The sequence below is a fragment of the Rhinolophus hipposideros genome (genome assembly GCF_964194185.1).
Source record: "Rhinolophus hipposideros genome assembly, chromosome: 3".
In the NCBI taxonomy this organism is placed as follows: Eukaryota; Metazoa; Chordata; class Mammalia; order Chiroptera; family Rhinolophidae; genus Rhinolophus; species Rhinolophus hipposideros.
This window is the reverse complement of record NC_138049.1, coordinates 107,054,154-107,070,003: the sequence shown is the minus strand read 5'-3', so window position 1 is coordinate 107,070,003 and position 15,850 is coordinate 107,054,154. Positions and strand designations below refer to the sequence as shown.

General features: G+C 51.3%; 1 protein-coding gene and 1 long non-coding RNA gene across 10 annotated transcripts; one reads left to right on the top strand and one right to left on the bottom strand.

Annotated features, from left to right (window-relative positions):
- Window positions 1–205: 205 nt before the first annotated feature.
- LOC308495770 (patr class I histocompatibility antigen, A-2 alpha chain-like) lies at window positions 206–15,601 on the bottom strand. Of its 9 annotated transcripts, none has more exons than XR_013993056.1 (9): window positions 4,835–4,943; window positions 4,241–4,525; window positions 3,636–3,911; window positions 2,610–2,885; window positions 2,381–2,494; window positions 1,906–1,938; window positions 1,710–1,757; window positions 1,423–1,552; window positions 1,157–1,329 (listed from the first exon to the last, which is right to left on the bottom strand). XR_013993056.1 is itself a non-coding variant. In XM_081044152.1 (8 exons), exons 1-8 carry the CDS (start codon window positions 15,486–15,488, stop codon window positions 1,548–1,550), a joined length of 1,086 nt encoding a protein of 361 aa, XP_080900278.1. In that variant the 5' UTR covers window positions 15,489–15,491; the 3' UTR covers window positions 206–1,547. The 9 variants fall into 9 exon arrangements, 4 of the variants coding, with proteins under 4 accessions (XP_080900278.1, XP_080900277.1, XP_080900279.1 ...); XR_013993053.1 differs by lacking the exons at window positions 1,157–1,329; window positions 1,423–1,552; window positions 1,710–1,757; ... (4 more) ...; window positions 4,241–4,525; window positions 4,835–4,943 and adding exons at window positions 6,874–8,134; window positions 11,852–11,968; window positions 12,224–12,271; ... (4 more) ...; window positions 14,930–15,199; window positions 15,425–15,502; XR_013993054.1 differs by lacking the exons at window positions 1,157–1,329; window positions 1,423–1,552; window positions 1,710–1,757; ... (4 more) ...; window positions 4,241–4,525; window positions 4,835–4,943 and adding exons at window positions 6,874–8,134; window positions 11,852–12,062; window positions 12,224–12,271; ... (4 more) ...; window positions 14,930–15,199; window positions 15,425–15,491.
- On the top strand, window positions 4,059–7,720 carry LOC308495790. Its single transcript, XR_013993057.1, has 3 exons — window positions 4,059–4,093; window positions 4,261–4,494; window positions 4,994–7,720. It is a non-coding gene; the product is annotated as an uncharacterized lncRNA (long non-coding RNA).
- Window positions 15,602–15,850: the final 249 nt, after the last annotated feature.

The following is a 15,850-nucleotide window of genomic DNA, read 5'->3' as shown; positions in this document are numbered from 1 at the left end:
ACTTATCTCCTTCTCACATACACACCTTCCTCGTTTACTGTGCTTATAAGGATGCAGTCTATCTCTTCTCACTGAAACAGAACCTCCCGGAGGGCAGCCATTTTTTTTACTTTACTTCAGTGATATTTCCCAGAGGCAGACACTGTCTCACATCTGGCACATGCCCAATGTCATTGAATGATCAGTGACAGCGCCTCTCTGTTTTAGAGACAGTGTCTTTATTAATGCAGCCTCAGGTCAAATTCTGTTGTGTGGCAGCTACAGCACAAACTCCCCTCACTGGCATCAGTGCCACCTCCACTTTTCTCACACGTGCTCCTCCCCCCTACCCCCTTCTTTCTCCCACACCTGCCCACCTGCACATCACAATACAGTGATATTTCCCTCTTCAGGAAACAATGAGTCCCTACTTATGGGTCCTATTCTTCACCCAAATACAAATCTAAAGCGGACTCTGCTTCATAAACCCCTGAGTCTGGACTGGAGCCAGCACTAGCTCAGGGCAGGGAGAGCAGGCAGCGAGCAGAGCAGAATTCCAGCAGGAACTTAGGTAAGATAAGAAATTACAGGATCCCTTGTCTGCTCATTCCCGAATCTGGTTCCTCTGATAGTTTGGGAAAAGATGGAAATAACAATCAAGCCCTAGAAGGAGGCAAGAGCTGGATTAATCTCAAGTTCATCTCTCAAGCCACGGACTCCTTCCTGTGTGCAGGGTCCCCGTGGTCTTGTGGGGACAATGACAGGCAAAACACCTCGTGCTGCTGACAGACAGGGGACACCCAGAGGAGAATGAGACTAGGACTTGTAACAAGAACAAAAAGTCATATTCCTCTATAGAAACAACAAATAAACAGCTGGAAGATGGGGGCTGAGGGCCGGAGCAGGCAGAGCCTTGGTGACCCGGCCACATGAGCCCTCACTGACAAGACCAGACCTGGGTGATGTTTGAGTCCCTGACATCACAGGTCATAGTGGGACAAGGTTCTGCTGAAGGGACGAGGACAAAGGGGCAGAGAGGTGACCCCGCCGAGGAGTGACCACGTCAGAGCCCACGATGCACTGAGTCCCGACTGGGCTTAGGCCGCGTCCACCCTCGGTCCTCACAGCCTCTCCTGTCTCCACCTGCAACAGACTCAGCAGAGCAAACACACGGATTCTGGAAGGTTCTCAGGTCTTCCATTTATTTCCTCTCAACCTTTAGCATTTTCTCCTTCAATTAACCCATCAACCCCTCATGGCAAGAATTGAAAAACCAGATTCTTACTTCCAAAGAAAATAAAAGTTGCCGCTCAGTGTAACATGAAGCAAAGGAGGGGATGGAAACAGCCTCTGCTGGAACAGAAGATAGGGTCAGGAAAGAGACTCAGTCAGTGTGGGGAGGGAGCATGGAGGGCAGGGGTGGGCAGTCTCCCAGCTCCTCACATGATGCGAGAGGAATGCAGACACATTCAGATGCCCTTTGCAGAAAGAGAGCTCAGAGGTTCCTGTGGCACAAAGTGGGGGCATGAACAAATCTCACATCACTCAGTCCCCACAAGGCAGCTGTCTCACGCTGTAGAAGAAAATAATCATGAACAAATTCAGGTTAGTGGCTGTAAGTGGTGACATTCTCAACAGTTCACTGCTGCTCAAACTGTCCCAAAGAATCCCCAGGACTCAGTCCTGTCCCCTCTGCCCCACCCCTCCCACTTCAGGCCTCCAGGTCTCACCTTTAGAAGCCATGAGGGACACATCAGAGCCCTGGGTACTGTCACTGCCTGGGGGAGAACAAAACAGGATGTGCTCACAAAACAGCTCACAGCAGATGTGGCTAAAGGAGGAATTATGGGGGTGGGTGAGCTCCCCCAAGGGCTTCCATCTACACTATCCCAAGGGTTTCAGGTATCACTCCCCCTCCATACTCACCTGCAGCCCGAGCGTAGCTCCCTCCTTTTCCACCTGTGGGAAGAAAACATTACTTGAGAAGCCAGGAAGGAGGTAGGACCATGAGATCCTAAAGAAACCCCCTAGTCCTGGACCCCAGAGAAGTTTCCAGAACTTTGACTACAAACCCAGAGCAGGATCAGGAAACCTGAGGAAAGTACATGTGTGGGGACTGGACCAACCACCCTCCTGGAGGTCTGTCCTCAGCGGGGACCGTCCGCTCTGTCCTGTGACTGTTGAGAATCAGGTCCCCATCACCAGAATCATCAAGGTGATAAATCTATCCCTCATTTTCACACGTGCGTTAACAAAGAGTGAGTGTTATCAAATAGGGCCCCAGACAGGGAAAGCACACGTGTGTGGATGGTCCTTCCCACTAACGAGGCAGGACACACGTCCACCTGGGGCTTGAAACCCCCAGTGGGACAAGACACCTCAGTCCCCGTCCCTTCCCTACCTGAGCGCTTCCTGCTCCACAGCACAGCTCCAGTGACCGCAGCTCCAAGGAGGACCAGCCCAGCAATGACGCCCACCACCATGCCAGGGGGGATGGCGGCCTGAGGAGGCGGCTCTGGAAGGGAAGGGCAGGTGAGGGCTCTGACCCCAGGCCTCAGCCCCCACCTGACGTCCTCCAGAGGCCCCTGCTTTCCCTGAGAAGAGGCCCTGTGCCCACGGCCCCTCCGTACCCCATCTCAGGGTCAGGGGCTCGGGCAGCCCCTCGTGCTGCACATGGCACGTGTATCTCTGCTCCTCTCCAGAAGGCACCCCCACGGCTGCCCACTTCTGGAAGGTCCCATCCCCCGCAGGCCTGGTCTCCACGAGCTCCGTGTCCTGGGTCAGGTCCTCCCCGTCGCGCTGCCAGGTCACGGTGATCTCCGCAGGGTAGAAGCCCAGCGCCCAGCACCTCAGGGTGACGTCACGGTCAGAGGTGCGGTGGTGGGTCACGTGTGCCTTTGGGGGGTCTGAGGAGAAGGGTCAGAATATTCAGGACCTTTGCACCCCTCAGGGGACACTCCAGCAGTGGTCACGTGACCGTCCTGAGAGCGGTCAGGACAACTGGGGTGGGGGAAGGGAGCACAAAACCCAGACACCAGGCTGGACACAGGCATCCGGGATAATCTCTAGTCTTTAGAAAGTTCTAGAATCAGGGTGAGACAGCCCAAGGTTAAAGACAGGTCTCTGATGGGGGATTCTTGGTTGTTCCCTGTGTGGAGGCAAATGACTCATAAAAGCAGGGGTCAGACCTCAGTCACACTGTGTTTGGGGCAGCGAACAAGGCCTGAGAGAGAGTCCCCCAGGGTTCTAGAAAGTTCTAGAATCAGATTGATACAGCCCAGGGTCACAGACAGGTCTGTGATGGAGGCAAAGGGATTTCTTGCTTAGACCTGGGTGGAGGCTAAATGACTCAGAAAAGCTGGGGTCAGAGCTCAGTCACATTGTGAGGGAGCGAACAAACCCTGAGAAAGTCCCCCGGGTTCCCAGAGCAGCTGCCAGGGTCACAGGGAACCGCTGATCGGTTATTTCCGAGATGGTCCCCCCTCCATCCTGAGAGACTGCACCCCTAACCATCCCTGAGAGAAGGGGCCCCTGGGTCGCTCTCTGGTACCGGATCTGAACACCCGGGCGGACTCCATCCCCCGGGGTCGGGGAGGGGGGCCCGGGTGTGGGTCCCATGTCCTCCCCTTCCCGCAGGAGCTCCGCGCCCCGCTCACCTGCGCGCAGCAGCGTCTCCCTCCCCATCTCCAGGTATCTGCGGAGCCAGTCCGCGCACGAGCCGTCGAAGTAGCCCCTCAGGCGCTCCGCCTCATGTGCCACCTCAAATTTCCTCTTGGAGATCTGAGCCGCCGTGTCCGCCGCGGTCCAGGAGCGCAGGTCCTCGTTCAGGGCGAGGTAGTCGGCGCCGTCGTAGGCGTCCTGCCTGTACCCGCGGAGGAGGCGCCCGTCCGGCCCCACGTCGCAACCAAACATCCTCTGAATGGTGTGAGACCCTGACCCCGACCCGCCGTCAGCTCCGACCTTTAACCCCGACCTTCAACCCCATCCACGACCAGCCCTCGCCCTTTAGCCCCGCCCCGCGGGGGGACAGCCCCGCCCCTTTAACCCCGCCCCGCGGGCAGCCCCGACCCCGCCCACCCAGCAGTGATGGAGCCTGAACAGAAAACGAAACCAGGTCAAAGGCCCCGCGGGCTCTTCCCGGATTGAGGGGTCGGGCGGGTCCCGCAGCTTCGGGGTGAAGCCGGGACCCGGAGACTCGGGGGGACCCCGGCCCGTCCGTGGGGGAGGGGATCGTGACGGGGACCCGGGCCGCGTCGCTCACCGGCCTCGCTCTGGTTGTAGTAGCCGCGCAGGATGTTCAGGTTCACTCGGGCAGTCTGTGCGTTGTCGTCGCAGACCTGTGTGTTCCGGTCCCAGTACCCTGGCTCCACCTGCTCCACCCATGGCCCCTCCATCCACGCCGCTCGCGGCTCCATCCTCGGACTCGCCCCGTCGCTGTCGAACCGCACGAACTGCGTGTCGTCCACGTAGCCGACGGTGATGTACCGGGGCTCCCCGCGGCCGGGCCGGGACCAGGTGGTGATGAAATACGTCAGGGAGTGGGAGCCTGGGGACAGGGGGGTTGAGACCCAGGGGACCCTCTTCCCGGCGCGGGTCCCGGGTCCGAGGGCGATGGGCCGGGAGGGGTTGGGGCCCGGGAGACGGCAAAGGGGGAGACGTAGGGGAGGGGGCGGGAGACCCCAGTTGGTGACAGGAGTGGGCGGGGCACGGGGCGGGGTCAGGGCGGGGCGGGGCCGGAGGGTCTGGGGTCTGGACACGGCGGTGGGGACACTTCCTCCCCGGGGTCCTGCGCCCCCACCGGGCGGTCCCCTCGCTTCCACCCGCGGAGGCCGTTCCCTCCCGACCCCGCGCTCACCCGCCCGGGTCCCCGTCAGGCCCAGGGCCCCCGAGAGCAGCAGGAGGAGGGTTCGGGGGCCCATAACCCGCAGTCTCCAGCTCTGGGGACAGTCTGCGTGCGGGCGGGTCCGGGGACACTTGATAACCGAAAAGCGGTGACGCTGATTGGCTTCTCTAGAAACCGGACGCGCAATGGGAGTGAGAACTGGGGCCGCGTCAGGAGTTTCCAAACAGGAAGACCCGACACAGGTTGTGAGAAGGAGAAGTGAAACTGCGGGGAACTGGGGACTCCCCGACACTGAGCTTCCCCGCCCCAGACTCCGCTCTCAGGGGACCTTGGACTCGCCCTGACCCGTCCTCCTGAACGGAGCGCTCTGTGTCACGCTGTCACCCTGAGTCCTGGCCCAGGGTCTGTCTGAGGAACCAGGGCTCAGCCTCTTTCCCTCCTCTTCTCTTCCCGGAATCCCTCTCCCTGAAATGCACGCCCTGCCTCCCACCCTGTATGTCTCCCCCGGACTCTCCTGGAAGAAGACACCCCCAGGGAACTTGGTGCCCCAGAGTGAGCTCGCCCTGGGAATAGAGGAAGGACAGGGCTTTTCTCTTTAATCCTGGAGAGATTGTGCCTGAAAACACCAGCTGGAGATTCTCATAGACACCAGCCTCCTTGTTGCTTATTAACTACAGTGGGGAACAACCTTGGAAACCCCTGATCACCAGGAAGCTAATCTGTAAAACCGTGATCTGTCCCCCTTGGTGCAGAAATGTGTGTAAACAGCACTGCAGTCGGACTCTCAAAGCTCCTAAGTCTCACTTTCCCAGAGGGTACACCTGTGACTCCGGATGTTTCTACTGTAAAATGGTCTTCGTTCCACAGCCCTGAGTTGTCTGTTGAGTCCCCGCCTCCTCCATACAAAGAAGCAGTGGAAGCAGTTTGTTACTGTGTATTTCAACCAGGAGCATGTACAACCTCAAAGCTGCAAGAGCTCAATGCAGTTAAAATGCTCTTGCATTGCCTATTTTTATGAATAATTCACATCTAAGCTGTGTGTATATTTTATCCGCACATTGTTTTTAAACTGATTAGCATAAGGAGGTGATTAGTTTTTAGGCAGCTCCACAGAGCACCCCGCTGGGCCTTAGATAATTTACTAAAGATCTATAACACAGCATATTTCTTTTTTTTTTTTTTTGACACCAACTACAGAGAAATTTATTTCTTGAGACATAATTAGTCTGTCTTTTAACCCAAGATAAGAATCATTTTTCTGATTCAATTATTATTCCCTACATTATTCCATTGCAATTACCTTTTCTTTTTTTTCTTTTTTAATTTTTTAAATTTATTAGTTTCAGGTGTACAAGACAAGGTAATACTTAGACGTTCGTCATTTATATCCCTCACACTGTGAACCCTCCTCTCCCCATCCACTATCCCTCCGACCTCACACTGAGCCGTCACATTATAAGATTATAGTTGGCATTCATTAATGTTTAGCTTCTGGTGTACAATACCATGATCAGGCATCCACAGTATCCCTGAGGTGGTCTCCCAAATAGGACGCATGTCCATCGGATACCCAACAAAATCTTTACAACATTATTGAATACCTTCCCCAAATTAATTTTCAAAAAACCCTGAGGCCATCTTATGGTTACCAGCACACAGCATATTTCAATCCGAGAGTTCCACTGCTTTAGAACTCTTCGCCTGTGCCTCTTTCCCTCCCCCTGCTTCTCCAGCCCTTCTCTGTCTCTCTCACCCCTCAGGCCCTCTTCCCCCCTTAGTCCCCACCACTTTCTCACTCCTGATTGTGGCACTAGTGCCACCCATGGGATTTTCTCCCACAGAGGTCAGCGATATTGCTAATGTGAGTAGGATGTGTCATTTCTTCACTTAAAATACTCCAGTGCTCCATCTCACTCTGGGAAACTTCTAGAATATAAAGCACATACGCACAGGTGCTTTGGGCTACTTAGGTCAAAATTGTATCTCAAGTACATAAAGCCATTCCTGATTCATGGTAGGTATTAATTGTTGAATGGATGAATGAATGAAATAATGATGATTGCATTAAAATTTAATTACATCATGTAAAAACCATAAACTAAAAAACAAAAATGTTAGAATTTTATTTCATACAACTAGTATACATGTCAGTTTATAAATTCATTCCAGTGGAAAAAATGCTGTGTGCTTTTTTGTTGCACAGTTGAGCCTGTGTGTTAGTTTTCTATTGCTGCATAACAAATTATCACAACTGAGTGGCTCAAAAGAACACCCACTTATTTGCTCACAGTTCCTTAGTCAGAAATTCAGGCTCAGTGTGGATGGGTTCTCTGGCCAGGGTGTCACAAAGTTTTTTCCCCTCCTGAGCTCAGGATCTTCCTCCAACCTTACATAGAGCTGTTAACAGAATTCAGTTTCTTCCAGTTGTAGGACGGAGGTCCGTTTCTTTGACAGCTTTCAGTGATGAGCCATGGGAAGGATGCTCCCAACCCCTACTGTCCACCAGCAGCTTTCCCAGGTGGCCCTTCATTTTCAAAGCCCCTAGTAGAGAAATGCCTCACATTGAACCCCTCTCACACTTTGAATCTTTGCCCAGGAGAAACCCCAATCAGCACTCACCTGATTAAGGCAATTGCACCCAAAATAGCCCTCTTACCTTAAGGTCAACTGATTTGGGACTTTAGATACCTCTGCAAAATCCCTTCCTGGTACCACCTACTTTAGTGTTTCTCTGAATAATTGGAAAGTAAATAACAAGGGTGGTTATTATGAGCAAGCATAGAGTCAGCCTAGCACAACCTGTTCTACCTTCTAAGTTTAATTGGGGCATTGTTGGAAATTGAAGTTCAAATAGATTGTTGTATATGGTAATACAATAAATCTTGTCTATTAGCCATGAAAATTCTTCTTAAATCTTAAAACCAAGTAACATGTTTAATGTCATTTTAGAGCAAGTGAAAATTAAAGTACAATAATTCATTCTCTCTTTGGACACTATTTGTCATGTATGGCAGCATGACAAATTACCCAAAAGTTAGCAGCTCAAAGCAGCAAATGTGTGTTATCTCCCACACTTTCCCAGGGTCAGGAATCCAGGAGAGGTTTCCCTGAGCGCTTCTGGCTCAGGCCTCTCTCAAGGTCGCAGTCAAGTTGTCAGCCAGGACATCATCTGAAGGCTTGACTAGGGATGGAGGACTTGCGTGAAACACGGCTCACTCATAGGGCTGTTGGAAGAGGCCTCATTTCCTTCCTGGATGGTCCCAGGAGGCCTGTTCCTAGCCGTGGGGACTTTTCCATAAGGCAGCTTATTCCCTAAGAGCAAGTGATAGAAGAGAAAGAGACACCAAGATGGAAGCTGCAGTGCATTTTATGTCCTAGACTGAGTTACACACCATTACAAGAGCCTTACATCAGTTAGAAGTGAGTCACTAAGTGCAGCCCACACTCAAAAGGACATTACTCCAACTCTGGAAACGAGGAGTGTCAGAGAATTTACATACATATAAAAATTACAATTAAATATTATTTCAGGATATTGTAAATCAAATGCTTTTATGTGATTTTTTTTCATGCTTTAAAGTTCACTTTTGGAAAGTCATGATTAAAAATTTGAGCCAGAGAAAAGAAATACAACCATATTTGTAAGTTTTTTATTACAGATACATTTATTAACCATGTTCCCTACAATAAACGACAACAAAGTTGAAAACACATAGTAGCTAGATCAAATAGTTTAAAGACTGAGCACCATGACAAAATACCTTTACAATAACTATATTTTTTCTTAGAATTTTCAAATTTATTTCATTAAGAATGTCAAAAATGAGATTTCCAGTCAAGATGGCTGAGTAGGTAAACACTATGCTTGCATCCTCTCACGACCACATTAAAATTACAACTAAACTATAAAACAACCATCTCTGAAAATTACCTGAAGTCTAACTGAACAGAAGCCTTACAACTAAGGATATACAGAAGAAGCTACCTCCAGACTGGTAGGAGGGGTGGAGACACAGAAAGGGCAGGTCCAACATCCATGTGTGGTATTTAAAAATTGGGAGGGATATCTTGGCTGCGGAGGTCTTCTTTGAGGAGTGAGGAGTCCCAACCCCACACCAGCCTCCACAGCCCAGGGTTCCAAAGCTAGAGAGAAAAGTCCCCATAACTTCTGGCTGTGAAAACCAGCAAAGATTGTGGCTGAGTGAGACAGAAGGTGGCTGCTGGCCCAGGCATTCCTCTTAAAGGGACTGTGCATGGACTTACTCACTGATGGACTTACTCTCTCTGAGCTCCAGCATTGGGGCAGCAGCTCAAAAGGTGCCAGGGAGATAGAGAGAAAGTGAGATTTCTGGCTTCAGGATGAGGGCTGGAGGGGAAACTTTCTTCCTGAGCCCGTCTACCTTCCAGTGTGCTTACTTAATAGGATGCCATATCTTAGTCCATCAATCTGGCTAACAACTTTCACCCACCCAAGTGATTCCCTGAGAACCCGCCCCACCCAAATTGTGGGCCCACCCAAGCCACATCCATTGCTTTTCCACACAAACTACCTGTCTTGGCTCATGCTATGTACTTTCTTAAAATCTCAACCCCAAACAAGAGCATCTGGGCTCAGCATGCCCCATACTTCTTGCTGAGCAGCCCCAAACCTGGCATTGGTGACAGCCAGCCTCGGTTCAAGGCTTGGCACCTTGTAGGCACCTCCAAGCCCAGCACAGATAGCCATTTACAGATTGCTTTGTGGCTCATTTCAGGTGCCCCCAGGCAGGGCACTGCCTATGGCTGAACTTGCCCTGCAGAAGGGCCCCTCCCAAGAGGTGGACGAAGCCGGAGCACTACCCAGCTGCCTCTGTGGATGACATGTGGCACACAGAGCAGACCCCCAGAGCCCTGGTAAAGTAAATCCTGCTCCATAGGGTCAGCCCCTGCACAAGAGCTCCTCCATTGTAGGCACAGGCAGTCCTCACAATCAGCCCAAAGGTTAATTCCTCCCATCAACATGAAAACACCAACCAAGGCTCAACTATAACAAGAGGGCACACACAACCCACAGGGGATATACCTGTAGCACCTGGCTCAGGTAACAAGCGAGACTGTGCCACTGGGCTTCACAGGCCACCTATTACCTAAGGCCACTCTACCAAGACCAGGAGACAGAGCAGGCCTACCTAAGACACAGAAACAAACACAAGGAAGCAGCCAAAAAAGAAGACAAATCTGTTGCAAATGAAAGAACAGAACAAAACTCCAGAAATAGAACTAAACAAAATGGAGACAATCTACCAGGCCCAGAGTTCCAAACACTGGTTATAAGGATGTTCAGTGATCTCAGAGAGAACTTCAACAAAGAGATAGAAAACATAAAGATGGAGATAGGAAACATAAAAAAGAACCAGTAAGAAATGAAGAATACAATAACTGAAATAAAGACTACTGGGGGTGCCAAAAAAAATGTATACACATGACTTGTATTCATCTTTTGTTATCGGTATATACTAAGTATTACAATTTTAATAGTTTTTTCCTTTCTTAAAATGTGTATACAGTTTTTGGTACCCTCTGTATATTAGAGGGAATCAACAACAGATTAGATGAAACATAGGATTGAATTAGCAATTTGAAAGATAGGGTAGCAGAAAACACCCAATCAAAACAGCAAAAAGTGAAAAGTATCCAAAAAAATAAGGATAGTTTAAGTGGCCTCTCGGAGAACATCAAACGTAACAACACTCGCATCATAGGGGTACCAGAAGGAGAAGAGGAGAGCAAGAAATTGAAAACTTATTTAAAGAAATAATGACTGAAAACTCCCCTAATCTGGTGAAGGAAATAGATATACAAGCCCAGGAAGCAGAGTCTCAAACAAGACGAACCCAAAGAGGCTCCACACTTCACACATCATAATTAAAATGCCAAAGGTTCCAAGTGGGAGGGAGTTGGGAAAATGGGTGAAAGGGGGAAGGGATTAAGAAGTACAAATCGGTAGTTACAAAATAGTCATGCAGATGTAGGGTACAGCATAAGGAATATAGTCAATAATATTGTAATAACTATGTATCGTGTCAAATGTGTACTAGATTTATCAGGGTGATCACTTACTTCATAAGTTATATAAATGTGTAATCACTACGTTGTACACCTGAAACTAATATCGTATGTCAACTGCAATTGAAAATTTTAATTATTTTTAAAAATAAGAAAAAATAAAATCACATACACACACACACACACACACACACACACACACAAAATGGGTCAAAGACCTTGACACCTCACCAAAGATGACCTACAAATGTTAAGTAAGCATATGAAAAATGCTCTACATCACATATGTCATCAGGGAAGTGTAAATTAAAATGAGTTATCGTCACAGCTATTAGAATGGCCCAAATCCAGAACACTGACACCAAATGCCAAGAGGATGTGGAGCAACAGGAACTCTCCTTCATTGCTGATGGGAGTGCAAAATGGTCCAGCGACTCTGGAGGACAGCTTAGCAGTTTCTTGCAAAACTAAACATCCTCTTAGCATTTGATTCAGCAACTGTTTCTTGCTCTTTACCCAAAGGAGTTGAAAACTTATGTCCAAACCCAAACCTGTACACATGTCATTCATTCTACCACAAGCTAGTTTAGCATGAAAGGAGAAGATTGTTACAGTTGGTAAAATGTCCTTTTAGTTTGTAATTTAGGAACTCAAGATTAGCGTTCACTTTTTATTGATACGCTGTAAGCTTCATTGTACACACACAGCTTCTGTAAGACAGGGTTACACATAATGAATTGAATGCTGAACTGCTCACACGATGATTTTAACGTTACATTTTATCAGAAAGTAGAATGAATCATTTATTTTGAAAAAATAAAATACATAACAATTACAAGCACTTTGCCAATCGAACATATGATCTCAAATGGTAACAGTTAAATTAAGAAGCAACCAGCCAATTTCAAAACACGTTTTTTAAAATGAAACTATTTTCTAAATAGCGTTACTGAGATATCACTGATATACAAAGAATGTACTTACTTCATGTGTACAATGTGTATGATGGTGTGTGTGAGAAGATCAGGTCATGGCAGATGGGGGTGGGCCAGTCGCTCGACCGCCTCATATTAGAATAAATGGAACACATTCAGATACCAGCTGCAGAAAGAAAGTCAGGGAATCCTGAAGTCACAAAGTGGGGGCCTGAACAAATCTTGCATCACTCAGTCCCACACAAGGCAGCTGTCTCACACTGGCAAAGAAAATAGTTACGAATAAATTCAGGTCAATCACATAAGTGATGACATTCTCAACAGACCACCACATTCTCAAACTGTCCCAAAGAATCCCCAGCACCCAGTCCTGTCCCCTCTACCCCAATCCCCCCCCCACTTCAGGCCCTCCAGGTCTCACCTCTACAAGCCATGAGGGACACATCAGAGCCCTAGGGACTGTCACTGCCTGGGGAGAACAAAACAGGATGTGGTCACAGCCCACAGAGGATGTGGTTAACGGAGGAACTATGGGGATTGGTGAGCTCCCCCCATGGGCTCCTGTCTGTATTATCCCAAGGGTCTCAAGGATCACCAACCCCCCATATTTACCTGCAGCCTGAGCGTAGCTCCCTCCTTTTCCACCTGTGGGAAGAAAACATCACGTGAGAAGCCAGGAAGGAGGCAGGACCATGAGGTCCTAAAGGAACACCCTAGTCATGGACCCCAGAGAAGTTTCTAGAACTGTGACTACAGACCCACAACAGGATAAGGAAACATGAGGAAAGTACATGTGTGGGACTGGACCAACTGCACTCCTGGAGGTCTGTCCTCAGCAGGGACCTTCCGCTCTGACCTGTGACTATTGAGAATCAGGTCGCCATCACCAGAATCATCAAGGTGATAAATCTATCCCTCATTTTCACACGTGCGTTAACAAAGAGTGAGTGTTAGCAAATAGGGCCCCATACAGGGAAAGCACACGTGTGTGGATGGTCCTTCCCACTAACAAGGCAGAACACACGTCCACCTGGGGCTTGAAACCCCCAGTGGGACAAGACACCTGTGGGAAGAAAACATCACGTGAGAAGCCAGGAAGGAGGCAGGACCATGAGGTCCTAAAGGAACACCCTAGTCATGGACACCTCAGTCCCCGTCCCTTCCCTACCTGAGCGCTTCCTGCTCCACAGCACAGCTCCAGTGACCGCAGCTCCAAGGACGACCAGCCCAGCAATGACGCCCATCACCATGCCAGGGGGGATGGCGGCCTGAGGAGGCGGCTCTGGAAGGGAAGGGCAGGTGAGGGCCCTGACCCCAGGCCTCAGCCCCCACCTGACGTCCTCCAGAGGCCCCTGCTTTCCCTGAGAAGAGGCCCTGTGCCCACGGCCCCCTCCGTACCCCATCTCAGGGTCAGGGGCTCGGGCAGCCCCTCGTGCTGCACATGGCACGTGTATCTCTGCTCCTCTCCAGAAGGCACCCCCACGGCTGCCCACTTCTGGAAGGTCCCGTCCCCCGCGGGCCTGGTCTCCACGAGCTCCGTGTCCTGGGTCAGGTCCTCCCCATCGCGCTGCCAGGTCACGGTGATCTCCGCAGGGTAGAAGCCCAGCGCCCAGCACCTCAGGGTGACGTCACGGTCAGAGGTGCGGTGGTGGGTCACGTGTGTCTTTGGGGGATCTGAGAAGGGTGAGAAATTTTAGGAACTTTGTATTACCTCCTATGGACTACTGAAACAGCATTCATGTGACAATCCTGAGGATGGAGAGGACAGTTGATGGGGGGCACCAAAGTGTGCAAAGCTCACCTCAGACTGGACTCTGGGATCTGAGATAACCCTCTCTACTCCTTGGAAATGATAAAAGGAAACTGGCGCTTTAAGAGGTCTATGGATGGAGCTGGTCTTTATGTTACTCTCTAGTCCTGAAGTCCTGACCTCCTGTTAAAACTTTATGGTTCTAACTTCCCAGGGATGGGGGATATAAATATAGGGGCCATTTTGGCAGAGGGGTGGAAAGTTGCACATCGGCGGCTGGCTGGGGGGGGCGGGGTGCACGTTCTCACACAGCTGGGATAGTTTTGCTTTTTCCTTCCCCCCCCCCCCAATAAACCCTCTTTTTAGCGGACTACCTAGAAAATTATTTTGTCCAGTCGACATAAAATTCTAGAGTCAGGGTAACACAGCCTACCTAGGTAGGAGGTTCCAGGTCTCTGAGTGGGATAACAGAAACTTTTGATCCTGACTTTCGTGGAGGCAGAGTGATGAAAAAAACATGGAGTCAGACCTCCAGTGAAGTTGGGCGTGGGGCAGAGAGCACAAGTCACCTAGTACTGCCCAAGGCCAGGGTCAAAAAAATCATTATTTCAGAGATCTCCTGTTCCATCTCTGGAGAGACTGGATTCCTTCAATGTCCTGAGAGGACGATGGGCCTTTGGGGCGTGCTACTCAAGGTACAGGATCTGAAAACCCATCGAAATCCTCATCCTCAGATTCTAGGGGAGGGGGAAAATTCTGGTATCAATCCCATTTTTCTCCCCTTTGGGTTGGGCCAGCTGGAGGTACAGAGCCAGCCTGAGGGGAGATCGGAGGTTTCCCCCCAGCCCCTGGTACCTGCGCGCTGCAGCGTCTCCTTCCCGTTCTCCAGGTACCTGCGGAGCCACTCCACGCACTCCCTCTCCAGGTATGCCCGGTAGCGCTCAGCTAATCCGGCCGCCTCCCACTTGCGCCGGGTGATGTGTGCCACCTCGTCCGCCGCGGTCCAGGAGCGCAGGTCCTCGTTCAATGCGATGTAGTCGGCGCCGTCGTAGGCGAACTGCTCATAACCGCGCAGGAAGCGCCCATCCGACCCCACGTCGCAGCCAGAAGTCCACTGGAAAGTGTGAGACCCTGACCCCGCCCCCGCGGTCAGCCCCGCCCACTTAGCCCCGCCCCGCCCACGTAGTTTAAAACCCGAGAGCAATCGCTCTTTAGGTCAGATCCCTTTTCTGCCTAAATTGAAAACAAAATCCGAGTAAATTCCCGCGGGCTCTTCCTGGCCTGGGGGTGAATCTCGGGCCCTGAAAGTCGGGGAGACCTTGGCTCCTCCAAGGGGGATACGGGTCGTGACCTGCGACCCAGGCCCGCGTCGCTCACCGGACTCGCTCTGGTTGTAGTAGCCACGGGCCGTCTCCAGGTTCGACCGCGAAGTCTGGGCGTGGACCTTGGCGATCTCAGTCTGAGCTTCCCAAAACTGCGGCCCCTCCTGCTCCACCCACGGCGCGCGCGGCTCCACCTTCGGACGCGCGGCGTCGCTATCGAACCGCAGGAACTGCGTGTCGTCCACGTAGCCCACGGAGATATAGAGGGCCTCCCCGCGGCCGGGCCGGGACACGGCGGAGTGGAGATACCTCAGGGAGTGGGAGCCTGGGGACAGGGAGGGGCTGAGACCCAGGCGACCCTCATCCCGGCGCGGGTCCCGGGTCCGAGGGCGATGGGCCGGGAAGACGGAAGGGGCGAGGGGGCTCGTCCCACGGAAAAGGGGCGAGGCGACACAGAGGTGACGCGCCTTCCCCGGGGTCCTGCGTCCCCACTCGACGGCCCTCTCGTTCCTCCCCCGCAGATGTCGTTCCCTCCCGACCTCGTACTCACCCGCCCAGGTTTCGGTCAGGGTCAGGGCCGCAGAGAACAGCAAGAGCAGCGTTCGGAGCCCCATGACCCAGACCCTGAGGGTCTGGTGAAAATGAGTTCCGCTGGTCGGTTAAGACTTTAAAATCCGGAACTGCGGTGAAGCTGATTGGCTTCTCTAGAAACCAATGGGACCGAGACCTAGAGAAGCATCATTTGTGTCCAGGAAGAACGACCTGACACAGGTTGTGAGACGGGGAAGTGAAACCATGGGGAGATGGGGAATCCCCAATTCTTGGTTGCCAGCCTCCGACATCGCCCTGGGGCCTGAGATCCTGAGAGCCATCAGGCTCGGAGACTTTGCTCTGACCCCTCCTCCGGCATGGAGAGCTCTTTGTCACACTGTCTCCCTGAGTCTTGGTCCAAGGGCTGTCTGAGGAAACCAGGGAG